Genomic DNA, 18,861 nt, shown 5'->3' with positions numbered 1-18,861 from the left:
TATTTTCAAAACCAAACCTATCAAGAAATAATCAAAATTTAATTTTTTATACATATAAAAAAATGATATCGGAACTTAATTCCAAACCTGAATATTCTATTTTATATACATATAAAAATAATAAATCATTTTGAATCTAACTCAAAACTCAATTTGAAGCATAGAATTACAGAAAAAACATCTTAAAATACAAAATTACAACAAACCAAAAAATAAACATATGATATTCATATAACGTATCATCAATACATATCAACAAATCTCATAAAAATCTTCTAATTGGTTGATGGGAGCATAACTCTAATCGTCTCCTCGTCTCCATTAACTATGCTTCTCCGTTCACTGCTCCTTCCCCATGCGTTTTCGTGTCTCTCAATGCTCAATGTCTTCAAGAAATATCAGGCCTTTGACAGTTCATATTTCAAACACTTTTTCTATTATGTCATTGTTCTTCTTCTTCAATTTCTTCACCTTCCTCTTGCTATGTTTTCTAGGGATTTTCTTGCTTTCACCTCAAATTCAAAACCTACTCAATCAATCGCAGGGATTTAGAGTATAACAAATTCATTGACGAATAATGATCTTGGCGATGGCTGATATGAATTTCAACAATTCAATGTTGTATCAATTTGTTGGTGCTCGATAACTCGATGTTGCATTGAGTCAGTGGTGCTCGATTTTGAAATCTCTTTTTTCAAGGGTGAATATAGCTTTTTCTTTTTCATTTTTTTCATATTTTTTTCTTTTGTTTATCTCTATGGTAATGATTAATGTTTTTTTGGCCTTGTACAGCCTTCCATTTTCAGTTCATTCGTTTTGCATCAAAGATTGTCCTAGGTTTGTAATCACAGCTGAAAAGACTTGTGATTTCTTTTATCAAGTTGTTGAGGCTGATTTTAGCTATGGTGATCGTGATGTTTAGTTTACCATTTTCAAAAAATGGTATAAGATTTAGAGTTGTGAGGAGATTGGAAGATGTCCTAAGAGTTTTCCGATTTTTATTTATTTGTATAAGATGACCATGTGGAGGCACGTGAATTGTTCACCAGAAGGGAATTTGCAAGATGACTGGTTAAATTAAATTCTTTTCTAGAATGGTTTGTTCTAACCAAAAGCATGAACATGCACGATAGTTGGAAATGTTTTAAACGCTGGTGAAACTTTTCTTTTTCTGTGATTTTGTTTGTAAACGGATTTCTTTATGGTTCACAAATCCAAAACCCAAGATTACCAATAGTTACACTCTTTGGTTCATTGGTTACTGCTTTTGATGATATCAAGGTTGAAGACACAGATCTTGTAGCCATTCAAGATAACAAATGATTGATTTTTACTCCTAGAATAAAATCTATTTTTTCCGGGCAGAAGTTTCATTTTTCCCCCCTCAATTTGCAATTAAAGCCTTGGCAGCTGGTGTTATCCCCGGCAAATTATCTTCAAAAAGTTGCTTCAATTCTATTGTACTTGAAGGTTAAGAGAACTTGAAATTCTTTCGTGATAGGTAAATTCATACCCACCTCTTTTCCTCATTAATGAATTTCTGTTTTGCTAATTGCTTTACTAAGTATATGTTGTTTTTCAATAGCATAGAATTAATTATTATGTCACCTTAATTTCTTAACATTTAAGAAATAGGTTTACTTGTAGTCACTTTTTATGGACATAAAATGTATTTTACATTTGAAATGAGAATGAGATTCATAAATTGTCCAAGCCTAATGCATGCAACAATTAAGCAAGAGTAAAACTAATAAACTAACGAAATCCAATACATTCATTCTTTTGAAGTCTCAATTGATGAACAGCAAAAAAGTAGGTCACTGTGAACTTAGTATAACTTCATTTCTTGGAGAGGTTAATGTAGGTATAAACCTAAAGATATCACAAATTAATTTACCAAGGACCTTTTTATTCCCACTAGACACTTGATTTTCCTGACAAAGGTAATTATCAAGCTTGTCAATTGATTTGATAGCTTAAATAGGTTTAGTGGTGGTGTATCATAGGAAAAATGAGTGTTCTGTTAGACTCATTTCATTCATACAAGATTCCTGGCTTCTGAATTGTAGCAATAGTATAGGTATACAGATCATTTGACCAGGCCATTAAATGTGCCAAATTTTTGTTTCTTGACTAGATAATTATTTCACTATCACACCAATCATCCTCCCTTCCATTGTAATCATCTAGCATTCATTGTTCTCTGTTGGGTTTTAGAATCAAAGTATTCAATTTTCCATCATATTTAAATCATATTATCTCTTTGTAAATGGACGTTTGTTTGGGGCGTGTGATGATATTTCTTTTTCACAAAGATTGCTAAAAGTATGTCAAAGGGAATCATGGTAGTTGAACACGACAGAGAAGATTGAGGCAACTGGAAAGAAAAAGGAGGAAGGGATATAATAAGTATATTTCAAGGCTGCTAAATATGGCAGAGCATCAAAAAGATATAATAAGAAGGTATATTCACGAGTGTCACTGTGTATTAGTAGTCATGCAAGTTTATATGTATTATATTTGAATTTCCTTTGGAAGATAGACATTATTGGACAACGATGTTTCTCTTGCAATCATTTTTCTGTTCCTTTATTTTGATTGTAATTTTCTCCATTATATCATACCAGCACTGCTACATGATTTTTTTTTAAGGGAGTTTAGAGGTGAAGAAAAAATTTCCCAAGCTTCTGATTAGTTTTGATCTAGGTAGCTTTACCAATGAAATGTTTGGAATCAACTATAATGCTAACGATTTTGGTTTTTTGCAAGTTGAAATTACAAGTTTTGCATGTGAAAGTTTTTAAGATTCTGATTACTTTTGCAGATTGACTAATGAGTAGAGAGCAGCTATGGTGACTATTTTCGTGTCTACAAGGTGATATTCTTTAGAAATACAATGTGTTTGTTTTGGGGACACTTATTTTGTTCTGTTCAGGTTGTGTTAGGGGAAAATGGTCAATAAATTCCTAATTTACTGGATCTTGAAGATGCTTAAAGACTAGTTGTAAGTAATAGAGGCAATTATCTGAGCAATGGCTTGGGAAAGATTGTTAAAGAATCAAGGAAGATTTGAAGACGTTGTTGTCACAACTATCTACTGCTAAAAGCATTGACCTACTAGTAAATTATTTGACTTCAGGATTGTCTGTAAATAGTGATGAAGCTAAGACTTTTCATGCTTCATTTAACACCTTAAAATTTCATATTGATTTTTTGCAAATTGACCATTCATTAAAACAAACTTTGAATATTAGACATTTCAAAACATTTTCCAAGATACTATTATGGAAAATAATGGATAATGGGTTACCATGATAAAAATGGTAGGATTTGATTATTTACAAACTTTAGTAGAAAGGAAGTTATTATGGTAATTAAGAATCAAAATTATTGTGATTTTCACAAATTTTATTATGGTAAAAGAGCTTATCTTACTAAAATATTTTTCAAAAGTACTACTATAATAGAAAAAAGTTTGCCGTAGTGGAAAAGATTAAATATAATCAAAAGACTTACCATGAAAATTTAAAAATCAAATAACTTAATTATATAGATACCAATAGCAATCTATATTAGATAAAGTAAACCTCAATGGTTCATTGAAAAATGATTATGTAATGCTCAATGTTTTGTTTGAAAACTCAAGACTCAAAAGAAGCATAGTTCTTAGGGTAGCTTAAATCCAAGATCATATAAACCACAATTAATGAATGATTTTAGAATGGCAGAAGGATTTTAAAATATATATCCCCTATTATTTGTCGTAACATTTTTCTTAACTTGAATAATGATATTTTAAAATAATTCATAATGGCCTCACTCATTACAATTTTTTTCTAATTTTTGATTTAATATCATATTAAAACAAGTTCATCATACATTTGTATGTCATTTTTTAAATTCAACCCGTGCAACGCACAAAAAATCATCTAGTTTTTACATATATAATGATATGCTAATTCTAGGGCAGAGCAAGTGTCCCCAAAAAAAAAATAGCATATCTGAGACCAGTGACCAAAGTTTGCATCCAGCCCACGTCAGAATTTGTCAGTACTTTTTATGTTAACATTGGTATTTTTCAAAAATTCCAAATTTAAAATAATTTTAATACATTTTAAATATCAAAACTATTATTAATGAGTGGTAAGGTTAGAGATTCTTTTTTTATCAAGGGCTAAAATAATTAAAATACTTGGCAGCCTAATTTCCCCCCTATAAAAGCTCCTTCCTTGAACTCCAATGGAGGAAGCCTTCTTCCCTTGCATTTGAGGGGAAGAATCTATTTCAAAGATTCTCAGGCAAATGACAGATAGGTTTAAAAAAATTATATTAATGATTATTAGGTCCTTAATAAAAAATTGTAAAAATTAAGTTATAAATATCAATGCATATATAGTTACAAACAAGAATCACAATTACATTTTTATAATTACATTTGAATTTTAGATGTCTTGTCTACAATTAAAATTCCTAAATTTAGAAATGCTTTATCAACAACCTAACTATTATTAATTTAATATTTTAAAACTTAACTACCATTCTCTCTTTTACAGAGAGAAACATCACAAAGGTAGCCTACTACTTTGCGCCCAAGAGAAACAACCCCCCCCCCCTTCTTTTCTTCTCTCTAAACACCAAACCACCGCTCATGTGGAACAGACGCAAGGTTAGAATAACCATTCCCTGTATTGAAAGTGTTCCTACTGAATGATAAATTACAATAAATCACAATAACTTCCATAAACTTATGATTGAGATTATACAGCTAATATTACAATGATGTGTCCTTCATCAAAGAATGCCTGTAGGGAAAGGCAAATGATTAGAAGTGAACAATATTAATTATTTCTTTTTAATAGGAAGGGAGAAATAATCCTTTGCAAGCTATTACTCCGCAAGCAAACCACTCTTCTTAACTCTGACTATGCTGATCCTAAAAAGCATTCCAACTCTGATATACATCTCACAGAACTAAAGCAAAATAAAAGAATATCTCTATATGCAGCATGTTCCAACACAATCAGCGAAAGCTACCTAAATCACTAGGAAAAGACCTCATGAATCCAAAAAAAAATACAAAAACTCATCATCATATATCTTTTATGTAATCCATCATGCCTACCTCTGAGTTTCGTATCATATATATGCCCTTTACACCCTATCGTCGAAGAAGTGAATCAAATCATTTCCAGGCAAACAAAGCGACATTTCATCTGGGCTTTGCATCACTTCCCTTGCTTCGAAAATTTGAGAGGGAGAAAAATGATCGGGGAGCTGCATAAAATGAAATTCATGTGTAAGATACAACTACAATGTTGTGAAAACTACAAAAATAAGTTTAAACAAAATAAAAAGGTTGCATCTCTGAATATTGATGAAAAGACCCAAAACATGTCTGATTATGACTCCTCGGTCATTAAAGATAACTAGCATCTGCTGCCCCTTTACCATCACAATCTGTGAGACACAATTGAACGCCAACAGGTTCCCCTCTAAAGTTTAAACTATGCCGGCATAAAATGAGACATATCGTACACGCATCACAGATTTGAACTTCAGCTAGATTAGGTTATCCAGGTATCACCTTTTAACGAACTTCCTGAAATATGATCATCCCGCAGTCTGAAATGAGCAGGAGGTGCAGGGATAGAGCTTCGCAAGGATTGGACTGCAAGGATTGAGAACCAGTCAATTAAGGAATTCACTGATACTAATTCCTTAAACCAAAAATGTGAATATTTCTAATACGGAACATGAATTACGCGTACAACACTAGCTGAAAGCAAATGACGAGAAAGCCTCTTTAAATGGTGTGCAAAGTTTTGAGCGTGTTAAAGTGCGATTCAAACTTAAAATGTATAGGATTGATTTCGATTTATAATGGTGTTAACCTATGATCACTATATAGTAAATATCAATGGAGTTCCAGAGATGTCTTTTAAGAAAATATTATAAATTATATCTATTATCTAATCAATTGTGAAGTATGATGGTAACTTATATAACCCTTGAACATGTTGAATCCTCCTTGATCCTACATCAACAAGAAATAAACAAAGCGTGGAAATGAGAGATCGATACAATCAGAAATTGATTCCTCCAATTTCAAATATCGACACAATACAGATCAGCATTTTTCCTGCTTTATTCAACGCCTAGAAAGAATTATTTTATCCAAACGTGCAATCTAGGATTATAATTGAAAAGAAGCAACCATTAATAGCAGGGCAGAACATAGTTGGAAAAAATAAATGCACAAAGACATAAAAGTAGAAAATTATTTTGAACTTGAAACATGTAGGAAAAAACATGTAGCTGAGCGACAAGAAAAAGTATAGGTTACCCTGTTCGCTGAACAGCTCACTTTCATTCAAGTTGTCATCAGAAGGATGACCATGAGAGAACCCATTCTTGACTTTCTCAAATCTTCTGATGACCGATTGGCAGAATCCCGGCCATCTTCTGTATCATCATCTCCTTCAGATGTTGTAGCAGATATCCAATCTGGTACCAAGCTCTCTGACCCACGATTTTTCCTCCCAAACTTTAGTAAACGTTTAAAACCTTTTGTGACATCCTTGCGTGATTGATTATGGGATGAATTAGAAACAAGAATAGGTTTCTGAGCACTTCCCCATTTCTTCCTCATTCGAGCTGCATCAGTCTCACCTTGGATGAGTGAGTGGGAATTCCAAGATGCAGGGCTTCCAAGAGGAGAGTCCATAAAAGCATCAATGTCAGAGGACTCATGTGGATAAGAAAATGGGTGACGTGTGCGTGAGTTCCAAGAGACGGGGCTTTCAACAGGTGAGTCCTGCACGGATCCTGCACTGTTGAAAGTTGATGGCATAGTGGTAGGCATTTCAGCTACTGAACCAGGGTCTCCTTGAGTGAGAGATCTAGCAGAATCTCCAATTTCATATCCAGAATTACCAGATTTATCAGATTCCTGGCCCTGTCTCACCTTAGTTTCATTTGCATATGCAAAATCCTCAACAGCCATGGATTCCATTCCATCCTCTACATCTTTAGACATTTCTGCAGAATCTTCTGCCTCAAATGCCAGTTCATCAGATCTTTCATTTTTCTGAGTCTCAGATGCCATTGAAGCTTTCATCCAAGCAGAACTGAACCCAGCACCAGGGCCTAGATCAATTTGCTCCCCATCAAATTGCAATGGAGCCAAAACAACACCTTCTGAGCCAAAAGGAGGCAGATCTTTAAACTCTAGAGGACTAGCAGAACTTCTCTGCAAAGACTGAGATCGCTTTGGCTTCTCATCCTTGACACCGGGCATCTCTTCATTGGCTACTCTTACTCCGGGCATAGTTCCTTGGCTGAGATCGGGGAGCTGTTTTACTGACTCCAGAAGATGGCTTTGTGTTTTCTTTTCTAAGATCAGAGAAATTTGGAACAGACTGGGCAAGAGGATTGTCTCTTCTCCTACCAGAAGTAGAGTTAACAACCTTGGCTGATGATCGTGAAGCTGATGATGCTGTTGTGCGGGTAGATGAATACAAATTTCTGTTAGGTAAATTTTTTCTGTTTTGTTTTGAAGCACCTTCCCCAATAGTTGATTCACTGAATTGTCTGGCCTGCCCATATATTTTTTCTTCTGAAAAATCGGATAGATTTTCATCTTCTTCATTCTGAAGGGAAACTATTGGATGCTGTAAAAACGATGGAGGAAATAACAAATAATAACCAATACAGATATCAGCATTTCAAATATCAAAACAAACTTTGAATTCTAGAAGGTTTAATTTGATCAAGCATTACCAAAACCATTGAAAATAACTACCTGCTCTCCCTTAATATTCAATTTGAAAGAACTAAATTTCTCAGCACGTTGATGATCACTAGATATTGGAACATGTCTGTCTATAGAGCCTGAAAACTTGGCCTTCATCTCAGCCCTGCTCCACTCTAAACTATCTTGAATGGCCTTCATCCTAGCTTCCTTCTCTGCTCTGCTAGAACTCCATTCATCCCTCAGTTTAGCATCTCTTTTTTGCATGTACTTTTCGTAAAATTTTCCTCTAGAATCATCATTGAAGTTGAGATCTGAGAAACATTGCCTCAGGGTATCACCATAATTGTTACTATCCACCCTCTTAGCAAATGTCTTAGCATCAGAGTTTGCTACATTGCTAGAACTCCTAGTCGGTTTAAGCGTTGTATTTCTGGAAGGAAGTTGAGGAGTTGACTCCACTGATTCTCTATATTGTGAATGAATATGCTGTTCTACATCAGTGTCAGCAGACTCAATTCTCCGTGCAGAAATAGAATGGTCCCCTGGAACCCGCAGTTTATGCTCTGCAAAAAGCTTTTCAAGCTCATCTGCCTTCAATTTCAGCTCATCATTTAGCCCCTGATTTCCCTTAGACTGTCTTATTCTTGGAACGTTCTCTGAAGGTGCCATTGAGGGTACAAGGACACTGTCTTGACTCTCTGAAACTTGTTTACTAGGAAGGTTCAACTTGGTATGTTCATGATCAACCAGAGCCCTGCCCCTCTTGCTGTGTGATTTGCCACCAGGATGAGGTTTATTGCAATTCATATGTCGGACATCAGAGTCCTCAAGCTTCATTTGCTGATTGTTATAGAACGGAATACCCTTTTTCAATGAATCCTCAAGTTCTCCAGCAGAAGAACTCCAATTGGGCTGATACTTAAATTTATCACCCTCAACCTGAGCAGAAGCTTCCTTAGGTTGTTCTAGGGAAATACCACCATCAAATTGTTCTGAAAGAGATCGAGATCGATTATGAGAAATCCTAATCAAAGATTGAGCTATGATTTGATTTCTCATTACACCATCTTCCCTTCTAGAGAATTTAACCTCTGATGCAACAGGCCCCACTTGCGATTTTGCTCCAATGACCTCATTCTGCTTGGAGGGGCCCCTAAGCTGTGACTCAGAACCCACTTGATTTTGATTGAAACAAGTCTTTTCTTCGCCAAAAGCAGAAGTTATTGATGGATCCTGAGAAGAGCCCAGATTATTTTCCATAACCTGTTCTGTTGCAGACGGCTTTGATTGAACATTAAAAGCTTTTTGATCCTTCCAATTGGTTGCCACATTGGAGTCAGCCTCCTCTTTAACAGTAAAATCCCCAATACAGGTCTGAGGATGGACTGGAGCTTTCAACCCAACATCACCAGACCTTCGGGGACCACTCTGGAGAACAGAATTGGATGAACTGTCGGAATTATTAAATCCTTTATGATCCTTATCTTCAGATGCAACCGAGACATTGGATTTTGCATGTAGAACAGAGGAAGCTGAAGAGGGGGTACACAAGGGGCTTTCCGTATCCTTCTTATCACCACTCACATCAATGCTCATGTCACTAGCGCCACTCCATCTTCGCAATACAGACTTCTCAGCTGTTGCTGCCACAGCAGAGGGTCCCGAAGGAACATCGGAGGATAGCCTCCGTAGTTCCACAGATTTGGTAATAATGGGTTTTCCACCTCCGCTGCCACCACCGGAATTCTCCTTCTGCTTGTTCTCAAAGAGGTTGATCCGGTCCTGCACACTGAGCCGCCGTGCAGGCTGAACCGTTGGAGTTGACGATTCAGTAGGGGCCTCCTCCTCTTTCTTCTCCTTCTCCGCAACGACTTCGGCTTCGCCTTTCTCGTTTACCATGGAACTACGTCGAGAAGCGATGGTGGCGAATTGCATGGGCTGTCGCCACGTAGATGGCTTTGATTGTTCAGATGATTGGGCTTCCGTGATGCTCCGCTGATTGGTCCTAATGCCAGATTGATCTTCGGTAGGGTCGTCAATGGACATATCTGACCCAACTGATGATCGGAGATCTCGATAGTCATTGTCCCCCAACTTCCACGGGCTGAAAAGGTCCGGTCTCCTTTGGTACAGTGACATAAATTTAGTGCAAGCTTCACTGCGCTCCAGGAAAAGATATTAAAATAAATAAATAAATAAAGGTTAACATTAAGATATTTAAAAACAATAAAAGTATCGTCCACTGTATTTGAATAAAAAAATTTCCTTGAAATGTAATAAATTCATTTAAATTTTAAATATAGTAAATATATATGAGAAAATTTTAAAAAGAAATGCCAACTGAAAAGACCTTTCTATCTTCTGTCCATAACTTCCATATAATGTAACATAAAACCACAAGGATGGACTTTTCAACTTATAATTAAATGCATTACTAGGAACCTTTACCTAAGTCTCCATATAAATTATAATTATAATATGACCAAATAAGGAAAGGAAGAATAAAATAGGCCACAGCTTAACCACTATTAGATTTAATTCTATTAGCAATAACAAAACTAAATAAAAAATAATTGGAAACACATTAATGATATACTATATACAAATGCAGTGTTTCTCTGTTCTATTGGAAATAATGAGGAGGCTTAGGATGACGGACCACAGGGCAACATCTGGTAGCTGAACAATCATCGAAGCATGTAACGATTTCACTACCAGATCATCAGGATTTCCTATTTATTACAAGTTATCTTTTACATACAAGATAAACTGTCAGCTTGTCCATACAAGATCAAGTACTAAGCCTAACCTGCATGCTACCTATCCGCAGCTTTGTACTGTACAGCAAAAAGTGCTTGACACAATCCTATAGAGACTAAAGTGACCCATACATACGAAGGTTAATGTGGAGAAGACAATGAAGACAATATGGATTTTGCCGGTCCAAAGAAAATCTGGATATAGTTCTCCTCTCCTAACCTCCCTCGGGAAAGCCATAGCCCAAAAGTTAGCTCATGAAATCAGAGCTAGAAGGCCCAAGATTCATGCAAACCCCACCTTAAAATCCCATGCTTCCGATGTAAAGCTCAAGTCACATTGCAGCATTGGGTCACAACAACTACTCATATTAGCAGACGAATTTTTTTATAACTAAACTGTAAACAGACGAATTTTTTATGCCCAAATCTAGAGAATTTAAACCGGGAAAAACTTTGTTTTAAGTCATATTGACACACATCACCAGAAATTTGCAGGGAGAGGAGCCAATATAAGGCGAGCCTGAACAACTACACCCTTTTCTTTTATAGACCAGTGAAACCTATCAATTTGATTCCTCCATTTACCAAATTGAAGACAACTCTACTCATAGATACTGCAAAAGCGCGTGCACCCAAAAAAAAAAGACCCCCTAAAAATGTTTAGAAACCAGGGTTTTAATAAATTGCACTCTCTTACTTCAACCGGTGAGCGCCAAATTGATCTGCAAAACGTTGTAGTTCAGACACACTATCAGGGTTAAAACCAGCGGCAGAAGCTCGCGTGCAAGCTGTGATCAAGTCCTGCTTGACTGCAGTGAGTCGTACATCAATAGCCCTCAGAAGTTCCTTCCTGCACAAGATTAAAAGGATTAACAAGAAAATAGGAGGTAAAAAAATTTATGTCAATGTGAGCACAATTGATTCCTTCCCCCATATAAATTCCTTTTTCTTTTTCTTTTTTTAACATTTAACCATCAATTTTTTATGCGTCACTACAATGATTATGCAGCACCAAAAGTCCTACTGACAGTCAGTGCGTTCATTTCCATCAAATACCTCGATCAACTTCACATGGGCACTAGCATACTAGAAGCTCCATCTACTCAAAACCTAGAAAATGAATTTTCAACATTTGGATCGGAAAAAATTACAACTCAAATCAAGAACAATCCAACCACTTTTCCATTTATATAATTTTTCAAATTTGTAAACTTTAGTCCTGATTTCTTGCATTTTTTCAACAAATTATCGATCTTATGTTTTTGCCTCAAGTAAATATCAATTTTTCAATAAAATCAAACTACAAGTGTCCAATCGTTTACTATTTCAATATATAGGTAATAAAAACCATCAAAATCAACATATAGGACCTTTGTTTACATTAAGTTCCGGCACTCTCTAGTGAAAGATAATTACTGAAACTGCGCATAGCTTTCTAATTTTTTTATTCTTTCAACATCACAAGTTCTATGGGCAGGCACTGAAGTCGTGAGAAAAGATGAGCCTCTCATCTTAGATGGCAGATGCAACAATTTTCATTCTCTATCACCAATATAGGGAGCACAGCCATCAAAAGAAAATAATGATCGCAAAATATGCAAGTTGTAATGCACCCAAAACAAAAACAAAAAAAAAATTGAGGTGGTGGAAAAATACTTGGTTGCATCGGCTGCTGCAGTGGCTCCTGTTCCATCCCCACCTGGAGAAATTTTGACCAAATGATTTATTAGTGTCACTATCAATCACCCAAGAATACTCAAGCAAAAGAAACTCCACTGGCCTTGGAGAGCCGCAACCCTAGACAATACATAAGGGTCAGGGCCAGGAATATTCTAATAGATCAACAACAAACCCCGGCTGCAACTAGTGCCCACAATATTCAAAGGTCACAATGCACAAAGGTAGTTGTTACTGCATTTATATTAATCATTAAGAGACGATAAGCTAAAATCACCTCTTTTTCTTCTATAAAATTTATTCAACCTCAATTTCATCTAATTTGGTTTCCCCATTTTAAATCCTCTTCAATTTATCCTTCTTTACTGGACATAGAAGTCCTAGTGATCAGTTATTCAGACACTAAGTTTCAATTTTATTTTCTGTTTCCTTGCAAGGATATCAGGTTTTATTATTGAATTATTGAATCTTGAAAATATTTTCATGTGCTCTTGACATTTTAAATAAAACAATTATGAGTTCAAGTTTTGTAAATGGTAAAAACCACATTGAGAGAATTTTAACCCCCCATTTGGGGCCAATCTAATTCAAATCCCAATTAGTTGGAAGAGCTAGATGGTCTCACCGAAAAAATTCAGCAATTATGTTATGGTACAATCAAGGGAACATTCATATATAAAAATTCGATAGTGTTTCCTTTGTCTTTTGGGCTATGGTTAATTTGCTTACATTTTTACCTACCCAGATATCAAGCCTCCATCATGATGATACACAGTATAGATCCTCACCACATTAAGTACTGTTAAAATAAAGGTAATGGGGTATTTTTGCCGTTGAAATATTCTCCGAGGAGCATTCAATACCCTAAACTATTTGATATAGCATTTTCACCTCTAAACTAATTAAAACATAGCATCCTTCACCCTAACATTAAATACTCACAAACATCTATTAGATTGTCAAACTACCTTCTCTTACATCATATTAACGGTCAACGTCTATTATTTAATGTCGGGGTAAAAACATGCTACATTTTAATCACTTTAGAGGGCAAAAATGCTACACCAAATAGTTTAAAGTGCTGGGAATTCCTCGAAAACTACTTTAGAGGCAAAAATGTGTCTTTACCCTAAAATAAACTATTACAAACAATTGGTAGCAATCCAAAACTACCAAAATGTTAAAAATAAGTGGCCAGCATGCAAATATAGTGACAAGTATTTTGACAACAAACTATCGACTCATATGAAATGGTCTTCAACAAAGAGATATTTTCTACAGAAAAATAGAAAGGAGCTGGGATTGAAAAATTATTGATGAACTTCAAAGTTCCAAAGTTACTATAATCCATTATCTTTTTAATGCATATATGTTCTCTCTAACATTTGTGTAACAATGAGGAAAATTGAGAGAGGCAAGATATTTTCAAGCGGAATCTTTTGGACAAAGGAATTTGAGAATCTCAGGAAAGTGTTAACATCATGTGAGAGGATATGGCTAAAAAAAACGAGAGGTTGCAAAAGTAATTTTAAGAAAATCAAAAGGTTCTGGTTCGAGAATAGGAGTTTTGGTGGTGGAATAATAGTGTACAGGACAAAATCAAGCATAAGAAGAACTGTTTTAAAGCCATATATTTGTGTAACAATGAGGAAAATTGGGAGAGGTACCGTATGGCTAAGAAGAAACTAAGAGAGCTGTGGGTGAAGCTCGTTCTAAAACTTTTGAAGAATTTTATAAGAGCTTTGAGACGAAGAAAGGAGAACAAAACATTTATAAGATTACTAAGAATAAGGAAAGAAAATCAAAAGATCTAGAAAGGTAAGATGTATTAAGGATGAGAGGGAAGAATTTTAGTTACACATGATGAAATTAAAAAAAGATGGGAGACTTGCTTTTCCAAATTTTTCAATGAAGGAGAGGGTTCATCTAGTAACTTGGAGGATTTAATAACTAGCGAAAGAAAATAAAATGTGTCATTCTATTGAATAATACGTGATAAGGAGGTAAAGGAAAGCTCTTAAGAAAATGGCAAATGGTAGAGCCAACGGACCTGATTGTATTTTTATTGAAGTGTGAAAATGTTTAGGTGAAGAAGGGGTGAGATGGTTAACTAAATTATTTAAAGTGATTTTACGATCCAAGAAAATGCCTGATGAGTGAAGAAGAAATACATTAATTCCTATTTATAAAAATAACAGGGATATTCAAAATTATACTAACTATAGAGGGATTAAACTAATGAGCCACACAATGAAATTGTAGGAGAAAGTAATTGAGCACAGGTTGAGATTGGAGACAAGTATTTCTGAGAATCAGTTTGGTTTTATGCCAGGTAGATCAACTACAGAGGCGATTTATCTACTAAGGGAATTAATGAAAAAAACATCATTATAAAGATAAAGACTTACACATGGTTTTTATTAATTTGGAAAAAGATTATGACCATATATCAAGAGAAGTGCTTTGAAAAGCCTTGAAAAATAAAGAAAGTACGGATTGCTTATATTAAAGTCATACAGGATATGTATGAGGGGGTAAAAACTAATATAAAAACGCCTAGTGGTCAAACAAAGGATTTTTCTATAAAAATTGGACTACATCAGGGATCATTTTTGAGTCCTTATCTGATTAACTTGATCATAAATGTTTTGACGAAACATATTCAAAGAAAAATTCCCAAATGTATGCTCTTCACGGATGATATAATTCTCATAGCAAAGACAAGAGAAGAGGTTAATTGCAAACTTGAGTTATGGAGGAGGACATTGGAGTTGAAAGGTTTCCGTCTGAGTAGGAGTAAGACAGAATATTTATATTGTAAATTTGGTAAGAGACTAGTCGACAATAATTTGAAAGTGAAATTGAGAAATCAAATTATACCTCAAGTGAAAAAGTTTAAATATTTGGGAGCCATTATTCAAAATGATGGCGAAATCAATAGGGATATTTCACATAGGATTCAAGTTGAGTGGTTTAATTAGAGAAAAGCTAAAGGAGTTATTTGCAACCGTAAGGTGCTTAATAAGCTTAAAGGAAAGTTTTATCGTACTACTATCAAACTGGCCATGTTATATAGTAGTGAATGCTGGACTCTAACGAGACAGCAAGAGCATAAAGTTGGAGTAGCAGAGATGAGAATGTTATGATGGATGTGCGAACATACACGTAAAGATAAAATTCGAAATGAGCACGTATGCGAAAAAGTGAGGGTAGCACCTATTGAGAAAAAAATAATAAAAATCGATTGAGATGGTTTGGGCATGTACAAAAAAGACCATAGGAGCACCAATGAGAAGAGTAAAACATATAACTTTAAGCCCAATTAAGAGGGTAGAGGAAAGCCTAAGAGAACACTTTGAAAGTTATTGAACGTGATCTCTAATTAATAATATTCCTAAAAACTTAATAAATGATAGAGCACAATGACGTCTTGCAATCCATATAGCCGACCTCACCTAGTGAGATAAAGGCTCGTTGTTATTGTTGTTGTATATTCTCTCTAACAGCCTATTAGATCTAGTCATGAAGCTATTAAATATTTTCCGTTCAAGAGGAGTTCCTTTGCTTCTCACAGTGATCCCTATTTCCTTTTCCAAAACCCCTTGTTACAGCCAATGTGCAAACAGTTGTACAATACTAAAACACAATGATCTTTGGCAGAGTGGTACATACCTTGAGAATCCGTCCGCTGATCTCCACCCTGAAATAAGGGTAGAGTTTCCAAGATCAGCAAAACAAAATGAGTTTTTTATCCAATTATCTGAACCAACATTCAATAGGTACATCCCGTCATACCTTAGAATATATTATCCGTGCTGCTTCCAACTGGGACATCTCTGCATCAAAGGTATTGACTGTTTCAAAACCTCTGGCGTGCTAACAAACCGCGCAAATCTGCAAGCACCAAAGGCCAAGTGGTCAGGGAAAAACTAGAAGGTTAGCCAAACAGGTATTTCTTATGGTGAAATTTTCTTCATTTTCATCATTTTGACCTTTCAAGTGTTCCTTTTGTAAACCATGCCTCTGCATTTTTGCGTCTCTCAATTTCTAGCTTAAATGATTGGGCTGCTTGTGCAACCTGCTCTTCGGCGACCTTCAAATGGGCCACAAAATGTTTTACTAATCCTGATGCCAGCTTCTCATTATTTCCGTCACTTGAAATGAACAATTCACATCTGCCCATAAAAAGAAAAAACAGAACGATATATAATGTATCAAAAGTATATAAACAGAAAACCACAAGACCGCTTGAAAAGCCAATCAATTTATTGTTCATACCTTGAACGCTTTGGAGACAACTGGAACACAGCATAATCAAGAGGTGTGTCAGACTTCATTTTCCTTAACACAACCGAGCTCTATCAGTTCTCTGACCTATGCACATAACCAAACGCATTTTCATCATCGTTTTCGTTTGTTGGTAATCGAAATCAGCAAAATCCACTTCAGAAATCCTAGACCTAGAATGTAGATTCTGTGAACAAAAGTAAGAAAATTTCAGAGCAATGAAACTAGTTTACTGAATTATTCACCAGACAATGACCGGTCATATTTAAATTGGCAAACTATGCAAATCGGCACTTTTCAAAAGAGTAACAGCATATAAAATTTACCAAAGGCCTACAAGGTTAACCCCACTTGTTTGAGTGCTACAACAGAGGAATACTATAGATCCCAATCCAAAGCTCAGCTTAAAAAACAAAATGGTCCTAAATTTAAGCATTTGCAGCAATATAGAGATCCAAATTCGCCATAAAGAAATCAGATAACATGGATCTGATTCAATATAGACCTCACTCAAGTGTAAGGCCGCAATGACCTCCTATTGCATACGCTCCCATGACCCCAATATTCGATATCTGAAGGAGCTAAACCCATGAGACCGCAGGCAAAACAGATTACTCATGCCCACATTTGTATAAACAAATACCTCGAGAAACAATGCAAGCAGTAACATCGAAAAAGCCCTAACGATTTACATTTAAAAGCGGAATTAAAAATGTCGGAAGATCGCGGAATTCAATGCGCGGCTCCAGAGTTGAAGCCGCAAGATCTTCAATTGCGTAATCCGATCCTCCGAATTCAAGTTCAATAGAGCACCAGCATTTAGCTCCCTTGTCTCTCTCTCTCTCTATATTCTCTTCTTTTTCGTTGCTTCTTCTGAATGGCACGAGCTCTTTTTTGTCTCTCAATTTTTTTGAAGTTTTACGAAAACCCTACAATGACAAGATGGTCTTTGCTTTACTCATCCCCTCAAATCTCTTTCTAGCTTTCTCTCTCTACACTCTATCTCAAAGCTACAGTAGAGAGAGAGAGAGAAGAGTGAGTTTGAGTTGGGAGGTGGGGGAAAGAAAGCGAGAGAACGGAATATATGCTTTCAAAGTTCAGACAAAATATATTTTACTGGCACTACCATATTTGCAAATTGCAAGTGAACATCCCTCAATGCTCAATGTTTAATGTACAAGTAGCCAATGCGAGTTTCATACTGTATCAGATGACTTTGACTGCAATTTCATCAGTGACCCATTCCTTTTTTGGCTTCAGTTGCTTTTTATGAAAAATTACAATTACAATTACAATCGCAACTAATATCACAATTCGTCTATCATTTTAAATTAAAAATATAATTTATTGATCTCGTTATTAAATTATCTTGGGTTATGCAATATGTATGGCATGAATGTCCAAATTATACATTTTCATTTTCTATAGTGAGCTAAAAAATATGTTGAATACAACAATTTGGTATTCTTTTTTTATACTAAACGACTTGGTATTCTGTATTGTCTAATTTAAATTATTGTTAGCACTAAACCAAAGTTGTTAGAATATTTTAAATATATGATGGATTTGCATTAATTTATTATTTAGAGATTGGTCATTTATAATCTTGTTTGGGTTAACCTGCAACCCTTTAACCTTCAATTATTTTCCTCTTTTTTTTAGCTCATTGAATCAAGAGGATTTAAGAGAATTAAAAATAACTAATCATATTTATAAGCAAAGATAACCCTGCTCCTCATGGATTCCACATATCATCATCTTCCATAGTCTCTCATATTTTGTCCATACTCTCATATTTTATCCATACTCTTTGAAAATTAAAAAAGCCTAGTAGGTTGTGAATCTTTTGGCTCTTATAAAATAATTAAGATTCTTAGTTGAGCTTGTATATATTACTACAACAATAAATTTGTAGGTATGTTCATTAAACTCTACTCTAATTTAATTATTGACATGTTTTCAGCAGAAGTAACTCTAAAAAAAAAGGTACTCCCTCTGTTCTGGAATATAGTAAGCCTTTTTATAAGAAAATTTTTATTTCACTTATATGTGATTTAAGAATTCAATATAACTTATTTATATTTTTCTTATTATACCATTATTTAATGTGGAAATGTTTCAACACATTAAATTAAAGACAACTTTGACAATACGATTAATATTAATATATTAATTGTATTTCTTAATATGTATGCTAAAATTCTAAAATTCTTATATTTTAAAATAGAGGGAGTATCTTATTATCATGTTTGCTAGTCTTTATATAAATGTCACTGTGATTATAACTGTGTTATAGTTATAATTGGAGACCAGAGTGAATGACTTTTTCTTCCTTTTAATTTTTTGAAATTCATTTGTAAATTTAAATATGTTCTTCTTTTATAT

The 18,861-nt window shown here is 34.8% G+C and overlaps 1 protein-coding gene and 1 long non-coding RNA gene across 2 annotated transcripts; one reads left to right on the top strand and one right to left on the bottom strand.

The window, feature by feature from the left end:
- The first annotated feature begins 302 nt into the window (after nucleotides 1-302).
- LOC129291744 (uncharacterized) lies at nucleotides 303-3,211 on the top strand. The gene is made up of 3 exons (XR_008588755.1): nucleotides 303-700; nucleotides 793-2,463; nucleotides 2,825-3,211. It is a non-coding gene; the product is annotated as an uncharacterized LOC129291744 (long non-coding RNA).
- A 1,524-nt stretch (nucleotides 3,212-4,735) lies between these two features.
- Nucleotides 4,736-17,548, bottom strand: LOC129290415 (uncharacterized). Its single transcript, XM_054927172.1, is given in 14 exon segments — nucleotides 4,736-5,274; nucleotides 5,585-5,668; nucleotides 6,344-6,409; nucleotides 6,412-7,306; nucleotides 7,308-7,670; nucleotides 7,802-9,911; nucleotides 11,210-11,362; nucleotides 12,169-12,211; nucleotides 15,862-15,889; nucleotides 15,985-16,046; nucleotides 16,049-16,083; nucleotides 16,182-16,364; nucleotides 16,468-16,563; nucleotides 17,169-17,548. Coding segments are annotated over 13 exon segments (4,146 nt in total). The 5' UTR covers nucleotides 16,527-16,563; nucleotides 17,169-17,548; the 3' UTR covers nucleotides 4,736-5,209.
- Between the last annotated feature and the right edge of the window lie 1,313 nt (nucleotides 17,549-18,861).

The sequence above is a fragment of the Prosopis cineraria genome, unplaced genomic scaffold, assembly GCF_029017545.1.
Source record: "Prosopis cineraria cultivar Desert tree isolate PC_DT_omini unplaced genomic scaffold, ASM2901754v1 PC13, whole genome shotgun sequence".
In the NCBI taxonomy this organism is placed as follows: Eukaryota; Viridiplantae; Streptophyta; class Magnoliopsida; order Fabales; family Fabaceae; genus Prosopis; species Prosopis cineraria.
This window is presented reverse-complemented; position numbering and strand designations above follow the sequence as displayed.